The sequence below is a fragment of the Juglans microcarpa x Juglans regia genome, chromosome 2D (assembly GCF_004785595.1).
Source record: "Juglans microcarpa x Juglans regia isolate MS1-56 chromosome 2D, Jm3101_v1.0, whole genome shotgun sequence".
NCBI lineage: Eukaryota > Viridiplantae > Streptophyta > Magnoliopsida > Fagales > Juglandaceae > Juglans > Juglans microcarpa x Juglans regia.
In genome coordinates, this window is record NC_054596.1 from 8,076,151 (window position 1) to 8,101,143 (window position 24,993).

At 38.2% G+C, this 24,993-nt stretch overlaps 2 protein-coding genes across 3 annotated transcripts; both read left to right on the top strand.

Moving 5' to 3' along the window:
• Positions 1 to 635: 635 nt before the first annotated feature.
• On the top strand, positions 636 to 3,462 carry LOC121248310 (F-box protein At5g07670-like). 2 transcript variants are annotated; one of them, XM_041146739.1, is made up of 2 exons: positions 636 to 2,251; positions 2,854 to 2,985. In XM_041146739.1, exons 1-2 carry the CDS (start codon positions 1,182 to 1,184, stop codon positions 2,897 to 2,899), a joined length of 1,116 nt encoding a protein of 371 aa, XP_041002673.1. In that variant the 5' UTR covers positions 636 to 1,181; the 3' UTR covers positions 2,900 to 2,985. The 2 variants fall into 2 exon arrangements, with proteins under 2 accessions (XP_041002673.1, XP_041002672.1); XM_041146738.1 differs by having other exon boundaries at positions 640 to 2,251; positions 2,903 to 3,462.
• A 456-nt stretch (positions 3,463 to 3,918) lies between these two features.
• Positions 3,919 to 24,079, top strand: LOC121249209. The gene is made up of 13 exons (XM_041147930.1): positions 3,919 to 4,224; positions 4,477 to 4,560; positions 4,971 to 5,044; positions 5,134 to 5,167; positions 18,249 to 18,307; positions 19,041 to 19,155; positions 19,261 to 19,298; positions 20,250 to 20,342; positions 20,549 to 20,618; positions 21,186 to 21,359; positions 21,482 to 21,538; positions 22,806 to 22,871; positions 23,812 to 24,079. The coding sequence occupies exons 1-13, from the start codon at positions 4,102 to 4,104 to the stop codon at positions 23,989 to 23,991; spliced, it is 1,167 nt and encodes a 388-aa protein (XP_041003864.1). The 5' UTR covers positions 3,919 to 4,101; the 3' UTR covers positions 23,992 to 24,079.
• Positions 24,080 to 24,993: the final 914 nt, after the last annotated feature.

A 24,993-nucleotide genomic window follows, 5' to 3' on the forward strand; every position in this document is an offset into this window, starting at 1 on the left:
GCTGGATTATTAAGGAATTTCTTGTTTTATTTTCTCAATAATAGGGTAATGCCTTGGGATATAACTACTATTAACTTAGTAGACATGTCAATTGAGTAACTAAAACAAAACAAAAATGAAGAAATAAAGAAATAAACAAAAGCACGTAGAGATAATATTTATATTTTCTTTATTTTTATAAAGATTACTGCTAGATATAATTTTAAGAAGTATAAATTCTATGCATTCTATTTAAAAAAAATGTATAATTCACCATTAAAACATAAATTTATCAATTTTTTAAAAAATAGTGTACGAAACTTGGTCATCGTAAATTATACAAATCATATTATATAATTGAAATTTTTGAGTTATAACAAATAGAAATGTTCTTTTTCATATTATACCTTATATCATCTTTGATAATATTTATTAATGTATTAAATAATTTTAAGTAGATTTGTTAAAAATAATACATTTAAGATAAAAAATTGATATTTATAATTATAAAATATGCAAATAACGTTTTAAAAAAATGAGTAAATATGTATAATCATCTATATAGCATTATTCAATAATATATTAATAAGAAATTTGTATTTCTGAAAACACTATCTGTAGGCCCCAAAATTCAAAATTTTCAAAGGGTAAGGATAAAAACAAATGACTGGGAGATGTTCAAATCTCAGTCCCCCACCGCTTCTATTGCCTCCCGTCGGCCCTCAAGTCTTCGCGCACGCACACAGAACTTGTTCATGGCAGAAGAAACAAGTTGAAGAAAAACATATCCGCAGAGAAACAGAAGAGGGAGGGGGAGAGAGAGAGAGAGAGAGAGAGAGAGAGAGTGAGAGAATCGAGGGTCCGTGAAAGAAAATCTTGGGGGTCAAAGAAAATTGGAAGAAGAGAAGCTGGTTCCGAAAGAAAGTAAGAGGTAGTGAAAAGAGACTTCTTGTGAGAAAAAGATTTTAGAGAGAGAGAGCGTGTTGGGGCTGGGGGCTGGGGATGTGAATTTAGAAGCAGAGAAGAGCCAGAGAAAGGGAGAAAGTTCGTATTTTGAATTGAAGAATCTGGAAGAAACGATATCGTTATCTGCGGAGAAACCTGAAATCCCTAGCCCCCCAACTGTGAAGAAGCTGTCTCCAACTTGGTCCGACCTCTGGCTCAAGAACACCAAGAAGCCTCTCAAGCATGTGGTGTTGACCATGCAGCTACAGTCCCTCTCTTCCCACACCATCAATTCCCCCCAAATCTCCAAAACCCTAACCCCCAGTGTATCCAAATCAGATCCCACCCTCCTCCTCCCCGACCCACTCCTCCTCAAAATCCTCGCCGAACTCCCTGATTCCCAGAGCAAACCCAACTCCCTCGTTTGCAAGCGCTGGCTTAACCTCCAAGGTCGCCTTGTCCGCTCCCTGAAGCTCTTGGATTGGCATTTTCTCGAGTCGGGTCGCTTGGTTTTTCGGTTCCCAAATCTGACCCATGTAGATTTGGTTTCTGGGTGTTTGGTTTCGCCCCGAAATTCGGGTATTCTGTTGAGCCATAGAGTTGTTTCGGTTCATATCGGATCCACGTTCTCCAAGACATGGAAGGTATGCGAAGATAGTCTGTTGCCTGCTGAGGTTATTGATATGGGGCTAAACGTGTTGGCAAGTGGTTGCCCCAATTTGCGCAAACTCGCGGTGATTGGCGCTAGTGAAGTGGGGCTGTTGAATGTGGCTGAGGAGTGCTCGACACTTCAAGAGTTGGAGTTGCATAAGTGTGGTGATGATGCATTGCGCAGCATTGCCGCGTGTACGAATTTGCAAGTCTTGAAGCTGGTTGGCAATGTGGATGGGTTTTTTAGTTCCATGCTTTCGGATATTGGGTTAACAATATTGGCACGAGGGTGTAAGAGGTTGGTGACGCTCGAGCTTCATGGTTGTGAGGGGAGTTTTGATGGGATTAAGGCAATTGGGCAGTGTTGCCTAATGTTAGAGGAATTGACGATTTGTGATCATAGGATGGACAGTGGGTGGTTAGCGGGGCTCTCATATTGTGAAAATCTCAAGACTTTAAAATTTCAGTCCTGTAAAGGGATCGATCCCAGTCCGGGGCCAGACGAGTATTTGGGCTGTTGCCCGGCTCTACAACGGTTACATTTGCAGAAGTGTCAGTTGCGGGATAAGAATAGCCTGCGAGCGCTGTTTATGTTGTGTGGGGCTGTGAGGGAGATGGTTTTTCAGGACTGTTGGGGCTTGGATAACGACATGTTCATCTTCGCTAGTACTTGCAGGTAATCGTTATTTGACTCTGTTTAGTGTGTACTTTTTGTTTTCTCCTTAAATCTCTGTGACAATGAATTCATTATAATGGATCCACTTTTAGTATACAGTTGGTGAGAGTCCCTTGCTGATTTAAGTCTTTTTTATATATATTTATTTTCACATTTCTAATATTGTTGTGTATAGTTATGATGTATAATTCAAGTTGAAATGTTGTCTATGCGTATTACTTTTAATTCTAGTGTAAATGCACGTACCTCTGCACATAAAGCATGAGAACCATGGGATTCCTATGTTCTTTTCTTTTTTGCGCACCATGCTGATCACACATGGTAAGAATGATAGATGGGCTATTATGCTACCAACTTATGGCCATGGGCTCACCTGGATATAGGAATAATTATGCTTAGGTTCTCCTCCATTGAAGTCTGTTATGCCAAATGAAGTGTTAACTATGTAGAAAAGGTTATGGCATATCTGCTTGACAGTCCACAACCGGTCCCAAAAAAAATTTCTGCTTGACGTTTCACAATCTATTGAATAGATCAATATATCATTAGAGAAGGTTCTGATGACTCGGAAGATGCTATCTCAAGGATTTGAATATCTGCAGGGAAATGTTCTTTGATAGGAAGATTAATGGGTCTTGCTTTTTCTAACAGGAGGGTAGAGTTCCTATCTTTGGACGGATGCTCATTGCTGACAACCGAAGGTCTGGCCTCTGTAATTCTTTCCTGGAAAGAACTTCGAAGACTTAGAGTCGTCTCCTGCAAGAATATAAAGGATAGTGAAATTTCTCCTTCACTCTCTACCCTGTTTTCTGTTTTTAAAGAGTTGAAATGGAGGCCAGATACGAAGTCCCTTCTTCCATCGAGTCTTGTGGGGACCGGCATGGGAAAGAAAGGTGGTAAATTTTTCAAGAGGATGTGAGACATGAAGCTGATAACCGGAATCTGCAGCTTAATCTTACACAGATGATTCAGGCAAACATTGTTAAAGGAGTTGTGACAATGTACCAATATTCTGTAATCATTACGTTAATTTAGATGGTTAGAATAGATATAGATGTTGACAAAGAAAGATTGTAAACATCGTCCATTTTGCCTGACCCACTTTCTCGGGGTTTCCCCCACCCGCCACAATTTTGATTCAACAGGGCAGATTATCTAGGTCATATTTTGACACTGTTCAGTCAATAATACTCGAGCATGCTTGTAACGTTAATGGCTTGCTGCAGTTCATTATCTATCTAGGTGGCTTTTTAAGCATATGCCAGACTTATGCACTCTGAAACAATATTTTTAAATCAATCTTGAGATTGGTTTTTGGAGATTCATTGCCCTTTAATGCAACTAACTGATGCTGCGCTTGAGTTACATTGCCACGTTGCCAATGCGCTGAAGTTAAGAAAAGCTGCTTTGCTAGAATATTTGTCAAGATAATGAGGTAGGCAATATGGCAGACAGAACACTGCAAGTGCAAACTGTCTTCTTTTTGAACATGATTCATTCAGTACAACAGGAACCATAATCTGTTACCACGGTGTTTTCTAATCATCACCCGGCTGATTGAAAGTATCTTTATCTTTTGTTTTTTGGGTAGACAACGAACGAAGGAAATGTCCATCAAACCCTCGTTATGAACACGTAATGAAACATAGTAAACTTGAAATTTTCCATTTTCATGATTATAAAATTCCTGACGTATGGTTTGCTTTTTGTTTGGGTTTTACTGTAACTCCGTTGTCGTTGAGGTGGTAAAACCATAGTAGTATAAACTTTGAAGTGGAACGAGAGGGCGAGCAAGCGACACAGAGCGAGAGAGAACCTTTTTCTGTTCTCCGAGTGATAGAAAGAGAGTGATGAAGAAGAAGGAAGTGGCAGTTTCAAGCCCTAAAAGCGGGAAAGATACCGAGAAAGATTTACCCGTACCAACCTTCAGTCTCTCTTCCAGAAATGCTTCCTCCAAATACGACTTCGTCAAGGTTTTCTTTTCCTTTTATTCCTGGGAAAAATATGAAATCGTTAATTCTTTTTTTTCTTTTTTTTTTTCCTTCTTATACCCCATGCAATTAATCGTATTCGGTGCAGTTGGGTTGATCTTTCTTGTTTCCGTACTTTCTTTGCAAGCAGTCAGAAACTAGTTTTGTTAATTTGATGATTGTTTTATGTACCATTTTAGTCCTTAAAATAGTTTTTTTTTTTTTCAAACTTCCTTGCGTTTCTTTTTGTTATAGGTAAAGGTTTGGTTGGGTGAAAATGCTGATCACTATTACGTTCTATCCAGATTCTTGCTCAGCAGAATGCTAACTGTCACTAAGGTCTAAATTCACGCCCAAGTCAATCATTTTTGTATTATTTTTTTTATAGATTGCTTAGTTTTGGTTCCAAAGTCCATGTATGGATCTTAACTTTCTGATAGTCCTTATTTTATTTTGCTTATAATATTTACTGTTTTAGCATCGAGTTGTTGGAAATGAACATCACATCATGTTGATAGTGAGCTTGTTGCAATAAACGTGCCGTGCCACGTTCATTTCACATCAACATGATTTTGAGCCCGTTTGGATTCAGAGGTGAGATAAAATCTCATCTTATTTCAACTAAAAATTTCACTACTATTCACAAACCATCTCAACTCATCTCATCTCATCTCTGAATCTACACGGGCTAGCATCACGTAGTATTCATTGCCCTTTTCTGTTGGGATAGTTATGCCTGCTGTTTGCAGATACCAAATCATGTAGCTATTAAAATTGCTCTCGAGCTCAAGAAGCTACTCATAGACAACAGCCTTCTAGATATGTATGTCATCTTTACTTCTTTATTTTATCTATATTCCTTTATCCAGATTTAGTTAAGAGTTTCACTTGCATACCTGTATCATATTTCAGCTTTCAGTCAGATTTGGAAGCTAATCTGTTTAAGGTATGCCGTGTGTACAAGTTAACCACATTCCTACCTTTAAGGGTTTTGTTTCCCTTACGATATTCGGTTTTGTTATTCTGGTAAATATTTCCTTGTATGTGGGAATCTAAATGACATTTCACTGTTACTTTTCTTTATCAATGAAATAATTTATTACTTATCAAAAAAAAAAAAACTTTTTTGGTAGTAAGCTCACTTATAGGTGAAGTCATAAGTGTGCAACTTAGAAGTGAAGGTCCTGGGACATTTTTTTTATATATAAGTAATAAGAGATTTTTTATTACCAATAAATAGGCATAGCCCAAGTACCCAGGAAGCATACAAGAGAAAACACCTAAATACAAGTTAGAAACTAGAAAAGGCTAAAAGGAAATCATGAAGATTATCTCCGTTCCATACAAGAGCTTTAGCCCAAATACACAAAGTACTAAAGAAAAACTCCCCAAGTTCTGCCATCGGGCGTTCTCTATTTTCAAAGTACCGCCCATTCCTTTCCAACCATAAGCACCACATCAAACACGAAGTAATCATCTTCCATATGGCTATAATACGATGTCTCCCCTTAAAACCTTGCCAACATGCAAACAGATCCACCACTTGCTTAGGCATCACCCAAGCAATACCCGTCTTACCAAAATTTTCATCCCACAAAGTTAGCCACCTCACAATGAAGAAAAAGATGGTCAACAAATTCAGAATTTTTCTTACACATGAAGCACCAATCCGCAACAAATAATCCACACTTTCTCAAATTATCCGTGGTCAAAATTTTTCCAAGAGACACCAACCAACAGAAAAATGCCACCTTACTAGGCACCTTAGATCTACAAATGCATTTCCAGGGGTATTTATTGACACAATGACAGGTTCATGCCTTATAAAAGGAGCTAACCGAAAAATCTGGAATTTCCAGCATGGATCCACAACAGACTATCCTCCCTTCCCTGAACAATTTTTTTTTTTTACAAGTAAACAATTATATTGATAAGAATAGGCATAGCCTAAGTACACAAGATGGTATACAAAAGGTCACACCTAATTAGAGAGAAGTAATAGAAACAAGAAAATCGAGGCCACGAAAATCTACAGTTGTGGCCCAAAGAAAAAGAGTGCTAACAAAAAATAATATGAGTTCTACTAGTGAGCGCTCCTTGTCTTCAAATGTTCGGTCATTTCGCTCCTTCCACAAGCACCACATGATACAAATCCAGACCATTTTCCACACCGTTGTGATTTGTGGGAGACCTCGTAGATTTATCCAGCTGGCCATGAGCTCTGTCACTATGTCTGGCATAACCCAAGCTAAGTCCATTCTATTAAACACTTCATTCTATAACGTTCCAGTCACCTCACAATGCAACGGCAAATGATCCACAGTTTCACCATTTTTCCGACACATGCAACACCAATATACTATAATCACTTTACATCTTCGTAGATTATCCATCGTCAAGATCTTACGTAAAGTTGTTGTCCATACAAAAAATGCTGCTTTTGGGAGGCGCCTTGTTTCTCCATATCTTTCTCCATGGGAATTTCGTATTTTGTGGTTGTGTACAAAACATATAGAAAGAGCGGACCGAGAATGTACCTTTGGCGGTGGGAATCCACCACATCTTGTCTGCTCCTTGGATTCTCGGCCTCATGGAGTATAGAAGAGCAAAGAACTCATCAATGCTGCCAACTTCCCAATCGTGGGCGGCTCTAGTGAAATTCACGTTCCACTGGACTAGGTCCCCAAATAACTCCATACAATTAGCCATTGATGCATCTTTCTCACCTACAATCCTAAAGACTGTTGGAAAATAATCCTTTAAGGCTTGGTCTCCTACTATCTAGGCATTCATTAGCAATGAGGACTGAATCTAGAATTTGTCTATCTTTAATAGGGTTGCAAATGGTCCGGTCCGGTCCGGTTTGGCGATGGACCGAACGTTTTCGGTCCATCATTTTTCCGGACTGGACCGGACCGAACACCCAAAGGGACCGGACCGGACCGATAGCTCGGTCTGGTCCAGTCGGTCCGGCTTAATTTTTTTATTTTTTTAAATAATTAATAAAAAAAATTTATTTAAAATACTAAATTAAATTAAGTGACTTATTAATGTGGATTATGTAACAAACTCAATAAAAAAATATTTTATATGGTCAATGATAATAAATTAGATGAAAATTATATTATTAATTTATATAATTACTATATAATTAACTAATTGATATTATACATTAGTTAATTCATAGAATATTAACAAGTGTTAATAACATATTTAAAATTTTATATTGTTAATAGTTATATGTTAGATGAAGATACATATATAATATAGTTAATTTATAGAATATTAACAAGTATTAATAATATATTTAAAATTTTATATTGTTAATTGTACAATTATTATATATAAAATATATATAATTTTTTTTTTCATTTGGTCCGGTCCAAACAAACCTTGGACCATGGACCGGACCGAAAAGTTTCGGTCCTCTAAAATGTGGACCGGACTGGACCGGTCTAAGTCTCGGTCCGGTCCAGTCCGGTCCGGACCGAAACGGTCGGTCCGACCGAACCATTTATCACCCCTAATCTTTAACAAAAGCATTTTGGGGTTTTGTTATGATCCTCCCCAAAACCTCTCCTAGACGATTGGCAAGCACCTTAGAAATAATCTTATATAACCCATTCACAAGGCTGATAGGTTGGAAATCCTTCACCTCGGAAGCCCTAGTCTTTTTAGGAATGAGAGCTATAAATGTGGCATTAAGGCTCTTCTCAAATTTCCAGACTAAAAAGAATTCTTGGAACACTTTCATTAAATCCGCCCTCACCACATCTCAACAAGTTTGAAAAAATCCCATAGAAAAGCCGCCAGGGCCATGTGCTTTATCTTTGACCATTCTCCTTATCACGGTGTCGACCTCTAACTCCTCAAAGGGCTGCTCCAGCCACAAAACTTGTTGTGGATCTATGGACTCAAAAGCTAGTCTATCGAGTGTTGGCCGCCATCCCACTTGTTCAGAAAGGAAGTGTTCATAAAATCCCACAACATGCTCCCTAATCACCGGAGCCTCCATACATTCCACTCCATCTATTTTCAACATCTCAATAGTATTAGTTCTCTTATGGGAGTTGGCCACTTTATGAAAGGACTTTGTGTTGTGGTCTCCTTCTTTCAACCATAAAGCTCTTGATTTTTTACGCCAAGAGAACTCCTCCAATAACACCATCCTTTCTAATTTTGCCTTTAACTCAATCTTCCTAGATGCTTCCTCCATAGAAAGAACCCGCCCCTCCTGTGTCCTCTCTACCTCTTGAAGCTCCTCTATCATAGCCTTTTTACGATCTCCTACATCACCAAAAGCTTGAATATTCCATACCTTTAAATCATTTTTTAGAGCTTTTAGTTTACCTGCAAAAATGAAGCTAGGAGTGCCATTAAACAGATAAGAATCCCACCATTGCCTAACCCTCTCCACAAAACCTTCAGTTTTCAGGCACATATTTTCAAACTTGAAATATCGATGCCCACCTTGAATACCTCCAGAATATAGTAATAATGGAAAATGATCTGAACATAGACGAGGCAACCTCTTTTGACAAAGCTCCGGATTGAGTTTCCCATTCCAATGATGCTAAAAATCTGTCCAATCTAGACCACGTATGATTATTGGACCACATATAAGTACCACTCATGAGAGGAATATCCATCAAACCCAGGCCGAATATACATTCTGAAAATTCTGTCATCGCTGGTTGAATTCTGCTGGCACCTGAACGTTCACTAGGAAATCTTGTAACATTAAAATCACCACATGTGCACCATGGAAAATTCCACCAGTTATGAATTCCAACAAGTTCTTCCCGTAACATTCTTCTACTGCTGTCTACGTTCGGCCCGTAAATACTAGCAAAAGCCCATAAATAATTATCATCAACATTCCTAAAGGAACATGCCACAATATACTCCCCAATAAATTCCTCCATTTTCTCCACCACTCTTCTATCCCACATCACTAAAACATCTCCTAAGGCCCCGTCAGAAGCAAGATAAACCCAATCTACGTAAGTACAACTCCATAAACTCCTAACAATTCTCCTGGGAATAAATTTTAGCTTAGTTTACTGTAAGCACACTATGTCCGCCTTCCATTCACGAAGCATGTTTTTCATCCGAAGGCATTTATTTGCCTCATTGAGCCCTCGGACATTACAAGAAACAATCTTGGGCTTCATAAAACTGGAGCTAACCCCTGCCCTTTAGCTCTTTCTCTACTTGAACTTGGATTGCCCTCATAGTTTAGTGACCAAGTTATCCTTTTTAACTCCCTTTGTTTTTTAGAATCTGACTTCTTCAACTGGCCAAGTCCAACTTCAATGGCTATTAATAAAGCCGTGAATTGTTCCTCAAAACCCTTACATGCGATTCCAACACAGTACTAGATCTCCTTTACTTTATTCAACACCCAATTAGAGACATTATCCTAGTCTAGCAGCAGGTATTTTAATGGTATCGGCTCCCCCCCCCCCCCCCCCCAAAAGTCCATCTCATATCTAAATGTCCACTGAGTCTTCATCGGCACGGCAAGATTTTCCACAGGGCAGATAAATCTGTCATCCCCCTTGTAGTGGTCATTTGCAACAACTAGCAGCCAAGAAGACCCCACATCTTCCACCATATCACTTTTTGCCTCTGAAAATAGCACTCGGGCTATTTCCAAAGGTTGAAAAACAGTCGTCGGCATTGTACTAGAGAGGAGGCTCAGCCCTTCTGTCCGTCGACGATGTCTGTCCAAGAGTGGGCTGAGTATCGACACTCAGCTCTGCTACAACAACGATAACTCCATCAGCCTTGTCTCTGGCAACTTCTGAGTCTTCTAGCGATGTTATCTCCGTCGACACCACTTGCTGGATCACCGACTCCACCTTTTCAGCCAGGATTGAGATCTGCTTTGACGTCTTCCCCTGCTGCTTCCCGCCAGTGGATGGGCCAGCATCTCCTCCCACCCTCACTCTCCACACGGGCTTGACTTCATGGGCTAACGGGAATTTCTCTTTTCCTTTGAGAAGCCATGTGGGCTTTGGCCCATTATCCCTAGCCTTTGTTAGGCCCAAACAGGCCCCAACATCTACATTGACCAATTGCCTCACTGGCCCATCCCCCCTCCTGGTCTAGGCCCATGCCCCTGTCCATTGCCCCTCTCATGGCTCTGCCCCAGGCCCAGATCCACCTCATTATCCCCCTCAATGCACCATATTAATAAAGAGACTTGCTCCTACAAAGCCTTCAACTGTTCTTGCATTTCTTGTAAAGTTCTACGCACACCAGAATTTGACAAGCCAACAAAGGACCTGCCACCACCTCCTTCCCTCTGCAAAAGTGCTTGTGGCATACCAGTTTTGATTTTAGGGTTTATAAGTAAATTTTTTTCCTAGTAATCTTATATTTTTTTTTAGAATTTATATTTTTATTATGATTATAGTTTTATCAGAATTTATATGTACTTTATCTTTATATTTTCTATTATAGTTGCGAATTATGATTTGTTAGAGTTTTGTTTTAATAAGGATTTCTAAGTGTATCAGATTTTGTTACTACGGTTTTGTTTTGAAATTCAAAGTTTAAATTTTTGTTCTAGTCACCGAACCTCATCACATTGTTAGCCTCTGTTTGAAAACTTCAAACCACCCAACCCGTGTGTTTCTCTCGGTGATTTTGTTTGTTTTGCTAACGTCCTAGTGGAACACCAACTCTATTGCCGTGTATTCCTCTACTCATGCACGTCTATGCTCTTCTAGGGTTTCTCTAATTTTCTATCACCTACCATTATAAATATCACTTACCTCATACGAGAGGAGTATCTCGTGAGCCACCCCTTAGCATCTGTTTCTGAAACACCCAGAGTACCAAAACACTGCCGTTTAAGCCCTAGATTCTTCCAACCGCCGCCGACCACCATAGGACATCAAAGCACTACCCGTGGAACCAGAAACTGCCGACCAGCTCAGCCCCAGCACACCCACTCCATTCCGGTAAGATCTCGACCGCCGCAGCCTTGATTTTGATTTCGGTAGTTCTCGGCTAACTCTCTCTCTCTTTCTCTCACTCGGCGCCGACCACCATAGGAACCCTCAGTCGCGCCGCCGGTCACTCCCAGCCGCCAGCGTCGCCATCGCCTCAGCCCTCCCTCGGTGAGCCACCATCGCAGACCCTCTCCCTCGCTCTCAACTCTCTGTTTCTCGGGTTTAAGCAATGGGTTTCGGGTTTTGTTGAACCCGTGAGTTCTTTTAATGGGTTTTGGGCCTTAGGCCTTGCTCGAGTGTTGAGCTCATTGTTTGTTGGGCTCATGTAATATAGTTTTATTTTATGGGCCAGAGATTTTAACCCTTTTTACAGACTATAATAATGTTCAATTGAATATGATCTTATTTTATTTCAATAATTATTTTAGTGAAATTTATTGAGTTTAATATTACTAGTTGAGTTATTAAATAAATGTAGTTAATTAAAGGTTCATTTTTTTAATAAAAATGTTTAAAGAATTAGAAATATGTTTTTTTAAAGAATAATGTTAAGTCTAATATTTGAATTAAATTTCCTTCGTCAATTTAGTAAGATTTTAATAAAATTTCTATGTTAAGAATTTAGTGGAATTTGTTAAGTTTCTTATAAGATTTAATAATTATGTTGAGAAATGAAACTTAGTTTAAGAATTTAAGTTTTTTTGTGAATTATTTTAAAATAGCTCGAGTATTTCTACTAAATTATAAATTAGTATTTTAAGTAATTTAAATACTATGAATTACTGATTTTTAGTGTTAAACAAATATTGGTTTGACTATATTTTAGAATTTTGAATTTAGTTAAGTAAGATATTAGTATTTATTTATTTCCAAACAATTTAGTGATAGTTATTTATTGAATATAGGTCTCAAGTTACGAAGTATTATTCAAGAAGAAACGCATCGAGGTAAGTAAATTTGATCATAAATTAGGTCATCACATTTAGCTTATATGTATGTATTATTCAAGCCAGTTCTTTGATAGCCATTATTTATGAACCGTTCATGTCATATGCAAGCATGTCATCTAGCTTAGCATACGACCATGTCATTCCGCATCATGTTTAAAATTCAGAATTTATGATTATGTATGTAGTATGTCATGCATCTCATGTGTATAAGACACGTAAGCCATCTTAAATTCAAGTGTAAGATAATATCAGATCAGTTAATAAGATGGCCATTCAGATGCATGGTACCAATGCAGTTCAGTTCAGGGTGGATGTGCAAGCCACGAACTCAGTCGTGGTCCACCATAGTATGTCAGAATACTATCAGCGGCTCCCCTTGCGGCCGCGGGATGTGGGCCGGTGCACAACCTTGCACACAGGGTTAAGTGTGTTGGCCAGTCAGATAAATCAGTTAAATCAGTCAGATCAGTTTGTTAATTCAGTTAAAACAGTCATACATAGCATAAGCATCAGCATGAACAGTCATGAATTTCTTTTAAGCTCAGCATGAAAGTTGTTATGAAAATCTTATGTTTATTACGTTTACGTTGTGATAGATTTCTTACTGAGTCATCGACTCATTTTAGTTTGTTTTTATGTTTTTAACCACCCAGGTGAAGATAATGATTACGAGCAGGCAGGCCAGGAGTAGAAGGAGCATTTATTTATTTATTTTTTTTTAGTTCAGACTTTCTAAAATAAACATGTTTTTATGACATGAATTTATTTCAGTTTATTTCATTTAATGTTTTGGAAGACAGTTTTATTAGACATTTTTCCGCATAATAAAAGTTCAGTTTTTTTTTTAAATTATGAAATTATGGGATCTATTACCGGTTTATTTTTATGAAAAATACGTGGCACTCCTAGCCTACGGGAAAGGGGTGTTACAGTGCTGTTCTAGCAAGCTGATGCGTCGCGTTTGTTTTCTGACTATTGCTTCTGTCAGTCCTACTACCTATAGCTCCACCTTTGGGGTGTTCCCTAGTCTGCGCCGGCACCTTCGAATGCACCAACGCCTCCCTAAAAGATCGAGGCTGTATACTTGACCTCACCTCCGGTAGCCTCTGTGAACCTCCTCCTCCCCTGTTAATCTCAGCTTTTTCTTCTAGAGAGATCTCTCCCAGTGCAGCAGCCATATTCCTCCAACCCCTCCCCTCCATATCTTCAAGGATGAAGATGAAATTACGTCTTCCACCTCCACCATATTCCACCAGCGCCATAAACCTTCCTCGGGCATTTGCACACCTCGGTGCTATAAAGCTTCTGTCACCCTCCCTTTTCATTGCATATAGCTCCTTCATCCCACTCCTCAAGCTTTCCTCCAAGGTTCTGATGAACCATTGCACCACAACTTTCCCAAGTCTTAGCTCCTTCATTACCCTCTAGCTCCTCTCTGTGATGAGCACCGAGCCTCCCTCCTTCATCAAAACGAAGACTTTTGATTCAATGACTAATCTTAACAGACCCCCCATGTCAGCAACTAAAATCCTATGCATTCTAAACAACCTCAGAACACCCCACACTCCTCATCGATAGATGAATGTTCGGAGAGAACTCTCACTTTTAATTAAAATCAATTCCCTGAACAATCTTCATATCATATAATCTTCCAAAAAAATTAGAGACTACATTCACTTCCCAATCATGCACATCTCTAATAAAGTTGACATTCCACCGAAGATTATTAGTTGAAAAAAGTAAAGGAAAGCCACTACAACGTCTTGATCTCTAGCAATCCTAAAAAGGGAGGGATAAACATTCTTTAGAGCTGAATCCCCACACCAAAATATTATGCCAAAAAATTACTCCTTGTCCCATCCCCCACCTTATATTTAAAATGATTGACAAATTCCCCCCATGATATTTGGTGATAAGTTGTAATATAACCTTTTCTTTTAAGTGTTAAGTTGTTAAGAGCTGACAATATGAAATTCATGCTACTTTGAGTGCAGTCTGACATGATTGTTTCATGTTCGAAGGAGAGAGAGAGTTATGATTGTTTCATATGAGATACCCGAGTTACTTTTACGTGCTCCCTTCCTAGAATTGCTAGTGGTAGTGAGCCATTATGTTGTTTCTTACTTTTCTTTCTATTATTTTAGGATTGAAGAATTGAAATGTTATGTATTATTAGTTGGATTATACTTTCTTCGTTAAAATGAAAGTCATATGGTTCTTTCCATAACTAGGTCACAATTTCCTAAAGTTTGTTTAAGTAAAAAATCCTAAGTTGTGCTCACTGTCAGAAGTTGTGTGGACATTCAGTTCTTTCTTCTGCTTGCAGCAGTGATTTAGGTTGTATGTGATAGTGGTCTCATCTTGCCCAACAAAACAAAGTTTTTTTTTTTTTCTTTGATCAGTAAAAAGTAATTTTCATTAATATGAATGAAAATAGGCATGGCCTATGTACACAGGGAGTATACAATAAAAAACACCTAATATATTCTTAAAAAACTAAATTAGAGATAGGAACTTATGTACACTATTTCCATTAAGAACAATGGCTGAGAACCATAAGAGTAAAGTGTGCAGAAAAAAATTCTGAAGCTCCTCCAATGTTCGCTCCCTATCTTCAAAGCAGTGTGCATTCCTTTCTATCCAAATACACCACATAATGCACAACGGGATCATCCTCCAAGTTGCTGCTACCTGTGAACAACCTTGTAGACCCTTCCAACAAGCAAGCAAGTCAACCACCTTTGCCGGCATAACCCACACAACATCCACCCTACTAAATATCCCATTCCACAACTCTCTCGTCACCTCATAATGCAATAGTAGATGGTCCACTGATTCTCCATTTTTTTGCACAAATAACACCAATCCATCTCTATGAGACCCCTCTTTCTTAAATTAACCGTGGTTAGAATTTTTTCAAGTGCAGCAGTCCACACAAAAAAGGCCACTTTGGAAGGTGCGCGTGACCTCCAAACACTTTTTCACGGGAAATGTACTTTACCTTGTGATGCCAAAATTTTATAGTATGTCTTGATTGAGAACTTCTTGGTGTCCTTGCACCTCCATTGTAACCTATCGTGCTATGCCGTTAATCTTTCTGAAGAGTATATCAAGCTAAAAAATCCTGAAACAGTAGACAACTCCCAATCATGATTAGCCTGAGTGAATAAAATATTCCACTGATAAGAGTCTTGGGCAAACACACATAGATCCGCTATCGAAGCCTCCCTATTAGCTGCAATGTTATAGAGAGCTGGGAAGGCCCTCTCCAAAGAATGTTCTCCACACCAGACATCTTGCCAAAACTTGATGCGAGTGCCCTGTCCGACCACAAATCTAATATTATCTTCAACGCACTGCCATCCCCCCTTATATATATCCACAAACCCACACCATACCCCCCTCCCCCCTCACTTCATTAGTGCACCATCCCCCCCAAGCACCTCCATGTCTGGAGTCTACAACTTCTTTCCACAAAGACTCCCCTTCTTCTTGATACCTCCATAGTCACTTCCCTAAAAATGTTTTATTGAAAGTCCTCAAATTGCACACACCCAAGCCACCACTCGAAACTGGAGAGCAAACTTTATTCCTGCTAACAAAATGGAATTTGGTTTCTTCCCCTAGACCACCCCACAAGAATGCCCGGAATAACTTCTCGGTTCGATGCGCTACCCCTGCTGGCAACAAGAATAGATATAGGAAATAAGCTGGTAGGTTAGATAAAGTGCTAGTGCTCAAAGTGAGTCGCCTTCCCTTTGATAAATACAGCCGTTTCCACCCTGCCAACTGTTTCTCCACTCTCTCAATAACCTATTCCCATATACCTCTAGCTTTGAAAGTGACCCCCAAAGGAAGGCCCAAATATTTCATAGGCAAAGAACCCACTTCACACCCCAACGTTTCTGCTAGTGAACTAATATGGGGCACCACACCCACCGCCACCATCTTAGATTTGCCCAAGTTTACCTTGAGACCCGTCATGGCCTCGAAGCATAACAAGAGTGCCCGTATGGCTTGGATTTGACCCACCTCCACTTCACAAAAGAGAAGTGTATCATCTGCAAATAAAAGATGTGAGATCATGACAGAACCAAACGTACCATTGCCTACCAAAAAACCCGCTATATAGCCTCCATCAACAACTGCCTTCACCATCCGGCCTAGTGCCTCCATAACAATAACAAATAGAAATGGAGACAACGGATCCCCTTGCCTCAAGCCGCAGGAGCTACAAAAGAAACCCACTGGATTACCATTAACAAGCACTGAGAAACGCATAGTAGTTATGCAATATCGAATCCATGAAATCCACCCGTTACCGAAACCACATCTCCTAAGTAAGTAAAGGAGAAAATCCCAATTTACATGATCATAGGCTTTCTCCATATCAAGCTTACAAAGTATGCCTGATTTACCCTCCTTTAACCTCTGATCTAAACACTCATTAGCAATAAGAACTGAATCAAGTATCTGCCTCCCCCGCACGAAGGCATTTTGAGACTTCGAAATGATTTGCTCCATTACCACATTTAATCGATTAGCCAGAACCTTGGAGATAATTTTATAAACCCCACTCACTAGGCTAATGGGATAGAAATCATCAACTTCCAACACTCCCTATTTCTTCGGAACAAGGGCTACAAACATTGCATTGAAACATTTTTCGAATTTTTGGAAAGCATGGAATTCAAAAAAGAGCCGCATAAACGTCACATTTCACAATCTCCCAACAATGTTGGAAAAACCCCATCGAGAACCCATCCAATCCAGGTGCTTTGTCTTTGGCCATGCTTCTAATGACCTTATGCACCTCATCTTCTTCAAAAGGTCTTTCCAATCAGCTCGCACTCTGCATATCAATGGACTCAAAAGGCAAACCATTGAGCTTTGGCCTCCAACAAGTCGGCTCCGTGAGCAGATTCTCATAGTAATTCACAAATGGTTCTCTACATCCGGGGGGGAAGAGAACTTGATTACCTACCTTAAGAGTCTCAATAGTGTTGTTGCGCCTTTGAGAATTGGACACTCTATGAAAAAAATTTGTACATTTATCCCCTTCTTTTAGCCAAAGAGACCTAGTTTTTTGGCGCCACAATGTTTCCTCCATCAACAAGACCCTCTCTAATTCAGTCACCACGACACTTTTCCTCAAAAGTGCCTCTTCAGAGGCATTTCCCCTCAACACCTTTTCCTCCAAGTCTTGAAGCTCCTCTAATAGGATAGTTTTTGGTTGTCAATATTGCCAAATACTTCCAAGTTCCACCTCTTTAAGTCTTGCTTTAATGCCTTAAGTTTCCTAGCAAGGATGAAACTAGGAGTACCTGAGAACTGATAATAAGACCACCAGGAAAGAACTTTCTCAGCAAAACCATCCACTGCTAACCACATATTTTCGAACTTGAAATACTGATGACCCCTATTAATGCCTCCACAATCTAACATAATAGGAAAATGATCCGAGCAAACACTGGGCCAGCCTCTTTTGGTACAACTCCGAATAGTGGGTTTCCCAAGAAGGAGAAACAAGAAACCTATCCAGTCTCGACCACCCCTTACTATTAGACCATGTGAACTCGCCGCCAGCAAGGGGAAGATCCATAAGATTCAAATCAAACATGAACTCAGAGAACTCCTCCATTGCTATTGAGTGGCCCGCCTATGCTCAGTGTGTTTTATCTCTTCGCTTGACCATGTTGGGTTTGAGTCAAATGCTATGTGGTATTTGCCTCTCATTGTGTTTGAGTTAATATGCCTGGTGTGTGAGTTTCCTGAAATAAAATTCATGTCTGTTGCAATATGCTCTTCCCCCATTGATGATAAATTAGTATTGTTATTGCCTCCATTAAGTTCAGTACCATTATTATTTTGATTGTTCTCCTCATAGTTGCCCTCCAAGGGTTTTTAGTGTTCAGGTTTTAGAATTGAATTTTGATTTTGATTGATCTCAACTAGTTGTGGCAAAATGGGCCTTTTCTTAGACGAGGGAGCATTTAGTTGAAATGTTCATGTATCATGATTGTGTTGGATTTAACTGAAGTTACAAGAGAAATAAATTATTTTTCCTACATATTGACTTACACACGTGAGTATTCTAACAATAGCTGATGTGCAGCTGATGGAGCGGTGGGGTTATGGGGAAGAGTACATTAGTCGATACAAGATGACGACCAGGTCAGTGAGCATTCTTTGACTACAGCTCTGAATCTTTTCCAGATTTAAGTTGTCTTTTGCTCGGTGTTCTCTTCACGGTTAGCTGTTGCATGGTACTGTTTATGCCTTCTTATTTTTCATAAAAATTTATGCGCTCTCTGCTGATTCATTTATTGATAATTTTATTTCTCATCATTTGTGTTTGTTGGTTTGATGTTTGTAGTTGATCTTATTAACTGGCTATTTGCAACATGCAGATTTTTCCTGCAGGATAGGGGTTAGCCATGTGCTATATTATAAGGGAAGTGAGCTTTTCAAATTGACTCTTAGGGTTGGGTTGGAGATTCTTTTGGATAATTTTGGGCTTTGCCACAGTTAGGCTTAGGGACAAGGTGGCATGGGTTTTGGTCACAGACATAAGCAACCAGCATAAAATGTGGCAATGTTATAATGCAGTGGTGTGCTTGGTTAGAGAAGGGTGGTCCATTGAGGGAGTTAAACATTCTTTCTTGATCAAAAGTCTTATTTTCTAAGTTCCCTTTTTGCTAGGTTGTCAGAGTCACCCTGTTTCTTGATCTTATGGTTCTTTGCATCTTGATTTTCTCACTTGCTTGTATTTTCTCTTACATACTTGCTGTTTTCTGGGGTTGTCACTCATCATTCTTTTTAATTTCAAGTTTAATATTAATTTAAAATTTCAAAAATTGCCACTATTGTGTTGTATTGTAATGTCGTTTTTTGTCACCACCTTTAGATTTCACCATCAAAGAGTACCTCTTGTAATTCTTGTATGTGGAACTGCCTGTGTCGGAAAGTCTACCATCACTACCCAACTGGCACAAAGGCTATATTTGCCAAATGTCCTACAGGTCCTACCCTATATCTTTAGATATTCTTTGACTGTGTAATTTCACTTAATGACTCCTTTTGGGAATGCCGATGACTTTTTACATTTGTGTTTTTAATTGTTACAGACTGATATGGTATATGAATTGCTACGAACAGCAACAGAGTATGTCCTGAACTTATTTATCCTTTCCTACTCTTATTCAATGCATTTTGTCCTGAACTTATTTATCCTTTCCTACTCTTATTCAATGCATTTTCCTTTTCTGATAGTAGAGGTTTCGTGCACACCTGTAGAGGTTATATAGTTGACCATCCTAAGAGTGTTTCAGGCTGGAAGACCACGACTGGGGAAGTACCAAGTGACATTGGTTTTAGTCTCTTTGCAGGCATATGGTGACAATGATTTTATAGGAGCATCTGTATTTGGTTATTGTAGTTGGTGGATGGAAATGGGAGTAAATTATGCTCCTATTGTTTGGTATTTTTATTTACTGTGCCCACATTTGGTGATGCCCTTTATTGATTTGACTTGGATTATTCCTTATGCACCAGATTCTGAGAATATAAATACCCTTGGGATACTTAGAGAAAGAAAGAAGCTCGCCATATCAGAGGACCACACCATCCATAAGCCCTTAGTTATTGCACTCACTTTATTTCAATGATAGGTAGTAGAAATTTATCTGATTTTGGATTAATAATGGATTTTTTATTTCCCTTGGCCAATAAAGTAAGGTGTCATCACCGGTGGATGCTTTTTGAAATCGTAGGATCTGTTAATTGATTATATTCATAGTTTACTGCCCTTGACAATATCTTTGTCCGAGTCACTGAAATGACAGAGAGAAAGCAATGCTATAAATTAGGGGTGTAAATCGGTCTGGTCCGGTCCGGACCAAAAATTTTACACCCCTTCCTATAATAGATTTATTACTTTCAAATGTGCAGCCTGTCAGCACAAATATTACTCCCTTTGACAATTATTTCCTTCTTGTTTACGATGATTGATCACTGAAGCACAGGGAGTGTCTTTTACTTTTTATTTATTTATTTTTGGTACAAGTGATTTTTTATTAGCTAAATCTGAATGTTTATTATCCTTTCTCTGATTCAGTGCACCATTGGCATCTACTCCTGTATGGGCCCGAGACTTCAGATCCTCCAAGGGGTTAATCACTGAATTTTGTATAGTGCAGAATTGTTCGTAAAGTTAGTCATTCAGGTTTATTTTCAAGATGCCAAGGACTTCTCCAGATAAATAATTCAACTGTTGTGATTTGCCTTCCATAGTTCTTGAACTTCCTTTAGATAATCTGGATTTGATAATTATTCTTGCACTTCCATTGAGTTTCCCTCTTCTTTGTACACATTATATCTTGGTACCAGTAAGATTGTTTTGATATTTATCCATAGCGTTTGCTTGGTATGCTTGGCTGGTGATTTGAAGAAGGCTATGAAAGATGGGAAGCCAATTATAATTGAGGTATGTTTTCTATTCTAATTGTGTGAATGTAAAACATTTACGCAGTTCATTTCTTCTTCCTCCACTCTCCCCCTCGTGGTGTTTGGCCACGATTAGCATTTTCATATGCACTTGGAGTATTTTATATTACGTAATCTACTGAACCAGTTTCATTGTTTTTAACCAATGGCTGGGAATTCATTTCGATCCTAGCATTTATTTGATGGATGATGAGAATAAAACCCTGGATAAGATGCAGCAAAAATCTAAAGAAGCTAGTCATGCCTCTGTGACATGTGATGATAGCACTGCAACCATAGTAGAAAATCATTCTACTAGTGTTTGTGGAAGTAACAGTGAAAAGAGCAGCAGTCCCTGTCATGTGAGCTCAAAAGAAGGGATATCTACTGATCAGGTGAAATTTACCTGGTGAATGAAGCCTTGGGTACTCTGGAGTCAATCAATCTAGCAGGAAGTGTCTCTGGGAGCAAAGGTCAACTTACACTTTGGATTCTGCTGACATGTTTAAGATTCATTAGATCTCTTCTGAGATTGCTAACAAGTGTTTTACATATACTTGCATAACAAATAAGTGAAAAGAATTACTTAGAAGGTGCAAAGTTTTCTGATTGCTTTTCTGCTCACACAGGTGAAACTCTTAAAGATGCAGAGAAAGAAGGAAATACATTTGTTAGGAAGAAGTCTGGTTCTGAACCAATAGCTATACCTATAGTTCTGAAGATGGCTGTATTTGATCATAAGGTGTGGATGATCTTATGCAATTTTTTCATTTTAATTATACAAGAATATTCTTTCAGACAAGCTTCTCTGAAACGAGAATAAGAACAAGAATGAAGGAATATAAAATAAAGCTAAATGTGCAGGCATTACTAGTGGAGTGGATCACGACCCGCACATTTAAGGATAAATATCTAGTCCAGGTACTAATGATTGTTAAGTTTATAACTTTATATTTGCGTCATTGCCATGTATCTTCAACTTGTGGATCATGTTGGGTGATTAGTAATATAGAGTGAATGAACTGCATAATTGGGTCTTTATATATTATGTTTTGGTTGTAGTTATAAAAAAATATATATATTATGTTTTGGTTGTCTGGACAAAAATTCAAATTGAAAAAAGATACGATTCTGAAGTCAGATGTTTATCCCAAGCTCCCAGTTTTGACAAATCCACGGTGCCATGCTTTGGTAATGGCATTTCATGCACAGAATGTGTTCCCTACCATATAAGAAACATGGTTGACTATTCTCAGCATGGAATTACTTATGGGCAGGTATAATTTTTGGAATATAATGGTAGACATACCTATTAATGACAAAAACATACCTATTAATGACAAAACAGGGCATATATTATATGTACAGAAACATTTATATGTATTGGAAAGAATTTAGTCAAGAACTGGTTCAATAAGATTGATTAAGATGAATGAATCATGATTAGCCATACAAAGAAACAAGAGTGAAAAATATTGAAGAAAATTAAAAGTCAAAAGGCAACGTGTTATTCATGATATCGAAGATAGTTAGGAGGTTCCAGTCAAAGACCATATCAAAATTTCTTGAACGAGTTTTTATGTGTACAAGGCTGTACGGTGCACATAACATTAAGATGAATAAATTGGCTTACATAATAATCAAATGCCTTAATTATGGTCTGCAATGTCTTTCAGGGAATTGAGGGGTTTTTTTTGGCAGTTTGAGTTTATCTCTGATAAATTTAGAGTAGCATTTGGCTTCATATGTTGTTCAAAAAATTTAATCTTGGGAACTGGAATAGGAAACTCATATAAGTTTTGGTTTGTCCACTGAATATGGGTGTCTTCTTGATCCAATCCTATATTTGTTCAACATGGATGGTAACTTCTCTTTTTTTCCCTTTTAATTTATATTTTATGAGATCCATATTATAGCATAATAAGCAGATTAAAATATAGTGCGAATTAAATGTGTTCCAACCATATTTATGCAAATGCTGTTCCAGTTTTAGTCAACAATGCAGCTTGCCAACGTCTGGAACCTGCACATTTCTCCTTATTTCATTTCCTTTACTTCTATAGTATTGTCTTGATTGTTTATTAATTAAAATAAAATTTCAGTTCGATTTCTTTGCTCAATTATCTATATTTTCTTCTGCCTTTCTTTTTTTAAATCTTTTTCTTCCAAACACTTCATTTTTTTGGAGGACAAAGATAAGCTACTAACCAACTTAAAAACTATTCAGGACTATCTTTGCTCATTCAAGTCATGGGTATGCCCGCTCATATTTGTTTCTTTTGGTTGATACAATGGAAGCAAGGCTGCCATTGTCTTGCATATTAGTAGTGATTAATAACTGGCTGAATTATGTCAAGGGGCCTTCAAATAAAAAAATTAAATGGTTTAGTTTGATGGGTTACTTTTACAGTAATCTATTAATTCAGGTCTGACTATATAGCTAAAATCTGGGTTTGAGAGAGAAACAAACAAAGAACATCATATTCATTGAAACTTTCAGATTGGGAAGATTGAAGGATATCTTTATCATGGTTTTCTTTTCAGTTCTATGCACTGGTCCTTAAAGTGAGCAAAGGTCAACTTTCTGACTATTTAGCAATGGATGCCCCATCCAAGACAAATGAAGGCATCCGATTAATCAAATAGACAACAATAAGGGCTACATCAGTCCAAACACGTTTGGGAACACACATATACAATAGAAGGGCTCGAGCCACTTCCGACAAATGATGATTTCTACGCTACACCACATCATTCCATTGTGGGGTGTGGACGCGGGAGATTTGACAGATAATATCATTTTCAAACAAATATGCAGTAAAATGAGTAGATTTATACTTCGAAATTGTGAGAGAACAAAGTGTGAATTTGAGGTCCAATCGGTTTTCTTTTTGTTACTAAAAAGGTAGAATATAGAAAACACCTTATCTTGTTTCACAAAGAATGTTCTTGCAATTGATTTGAATTTTAAGCATTGATACAAACTGCTTACTGGATTTCAATGTGCCCACAACTCAGAACTTTACCTTTCTTTTAGCTTTAGGATTACGTATCATAGTTACTGGTGTAGGGATACCTTAACTTCATTACGTTTGTATTCACGAGTTTTAGAGTGCTGCCAACGATCTTGTTTATCAAGTTTTTTAATGTAGTTTATCATTTTCCCCTTAATTTAATTTAATTTTTTGGAATAGGGTTTGACTGTTGCTAATATATCAGCAACAACATTCCCACAAACACTGGATTGGCTAAACAGTTATCTTCTTCCGGTAGATGATAAGATGTGCTGGTCTGAAGACTGCAAGTTGACCCTAATCTCATGGTTGCATCAATATGATAAGATGCTGAGCTCTTCCGCTCATGACTGTTTTTAACCTGGAAGTTAGCCCAGCTGGCAGGTCTGAAGCCAGTTTTTTGGTTTTATGCCTTCATCAAATGATTCAAAAGCTACTTTTGCTGGGATATGGGAATGATACATTAACTGTTTTTCTGATGGGATGAGTTATGACCGAGTCCAAATTTGATATCTCATGTCTTCACCCACCTATGAACTATATAAATCCTGAAACTAAAACATAGTAGGAAACAACTATGATCTAATTGTGACTATCAAAAAAATCCAGGAAATGCTCAGAACGCTAGCAATTTTTTGGGAAAAGATCCTAAAAGGGTTTGATTTTGCGGTACTTTGTAAAGTCAAGTTTCAGGGGAATTAGCTCATTGACTTCATTTTCAAATGTTATTTAGAGTAAGAGCTTCTTTCAGGGGAAACAAATTCAACAATCCTACAACAGTTTCATTTCGCTAGCAAATTTTTGGGAAAAGATCCTAAAATAGTAGGCCTCATTCCTTCCCTTGATTATTGTTTTTGTGCAGGGCATTCAACAGGGCATTTCATCCGAGTCCAATGAAGATGGAAGCTGAAAATTAGAACACATGCTCAGGTATTAAATGAACTCTCAATAGTTTTAACCTTTTTACTGTATGTGGATGATATGCTCTTTATTTGTAATTTTTTTTTTTCTTTGTGAATCTCTTCTTAATGTACCGGTCTAGACCCTTTTTTAAAAAAAGTTATATTTGCTTATCAAAAAAGACAACAGAGAAAGGTAGGATTGCAGATGGAGAATGAAATGATGTTCAAAGAAGCATGCCATTTTGAGCTTTTTAAATAATTAGGAGAGGGTGGAGGGAATTAAACTGCTCTTACCTTTCAAGCATCTCTCTCTTATAGCTGTAAAAAAGTGATAACTAAAGCTACATATTGTTGACTATAACGAAACTGAGTACTACTTACAGTTGTTGCTTGCTTTCGCTTCTTATGTAATTTAACTTTCCTTCCCTTGTGAAGATAGCCATTGTAATAATATCTATAC

Excerpts from the sequence above, each read along its gene's own strand:
- LOC121248310 (XM_041146738.1), top strand. The coding sequence starts at position 1,182 with ATGCAGCTACAGTCCCTCTCTTCCCACACCATCAATTCCCCCCAAATC. Across the intron at positions 2,252-2,902 it reads ATCTTCGCTAGTACTTGCAG|GAGGGTAGAGTTCCTATCTT; the intron begins GTAATCGTTATT and ends TTTTTCTAACAG.
- LOC121249209 (XM_041147930.1), top strand. The coding sequence starts at position 4,102 with ATGAAGAAGAAGGAAGTGGCAGTTTCAAGCCCTAAAAGCGGGAAAGAT. Across the intron at positions 18,308-19,040 it reads CGATACAAGATGACGACCAG|ATTTCACCATCAAAGAGTAC; the intron begins GTCAGTGAGCAT and ends CACCACCTTTAG. Across the intron at positions 20,343-20,548 it reads ATAGTGCAGAATTGTTCGTA|CGTTTGCTTGGTATGCTTGG; the intron begins AAGTTAGTCATT and ends ATTTATCCATAG.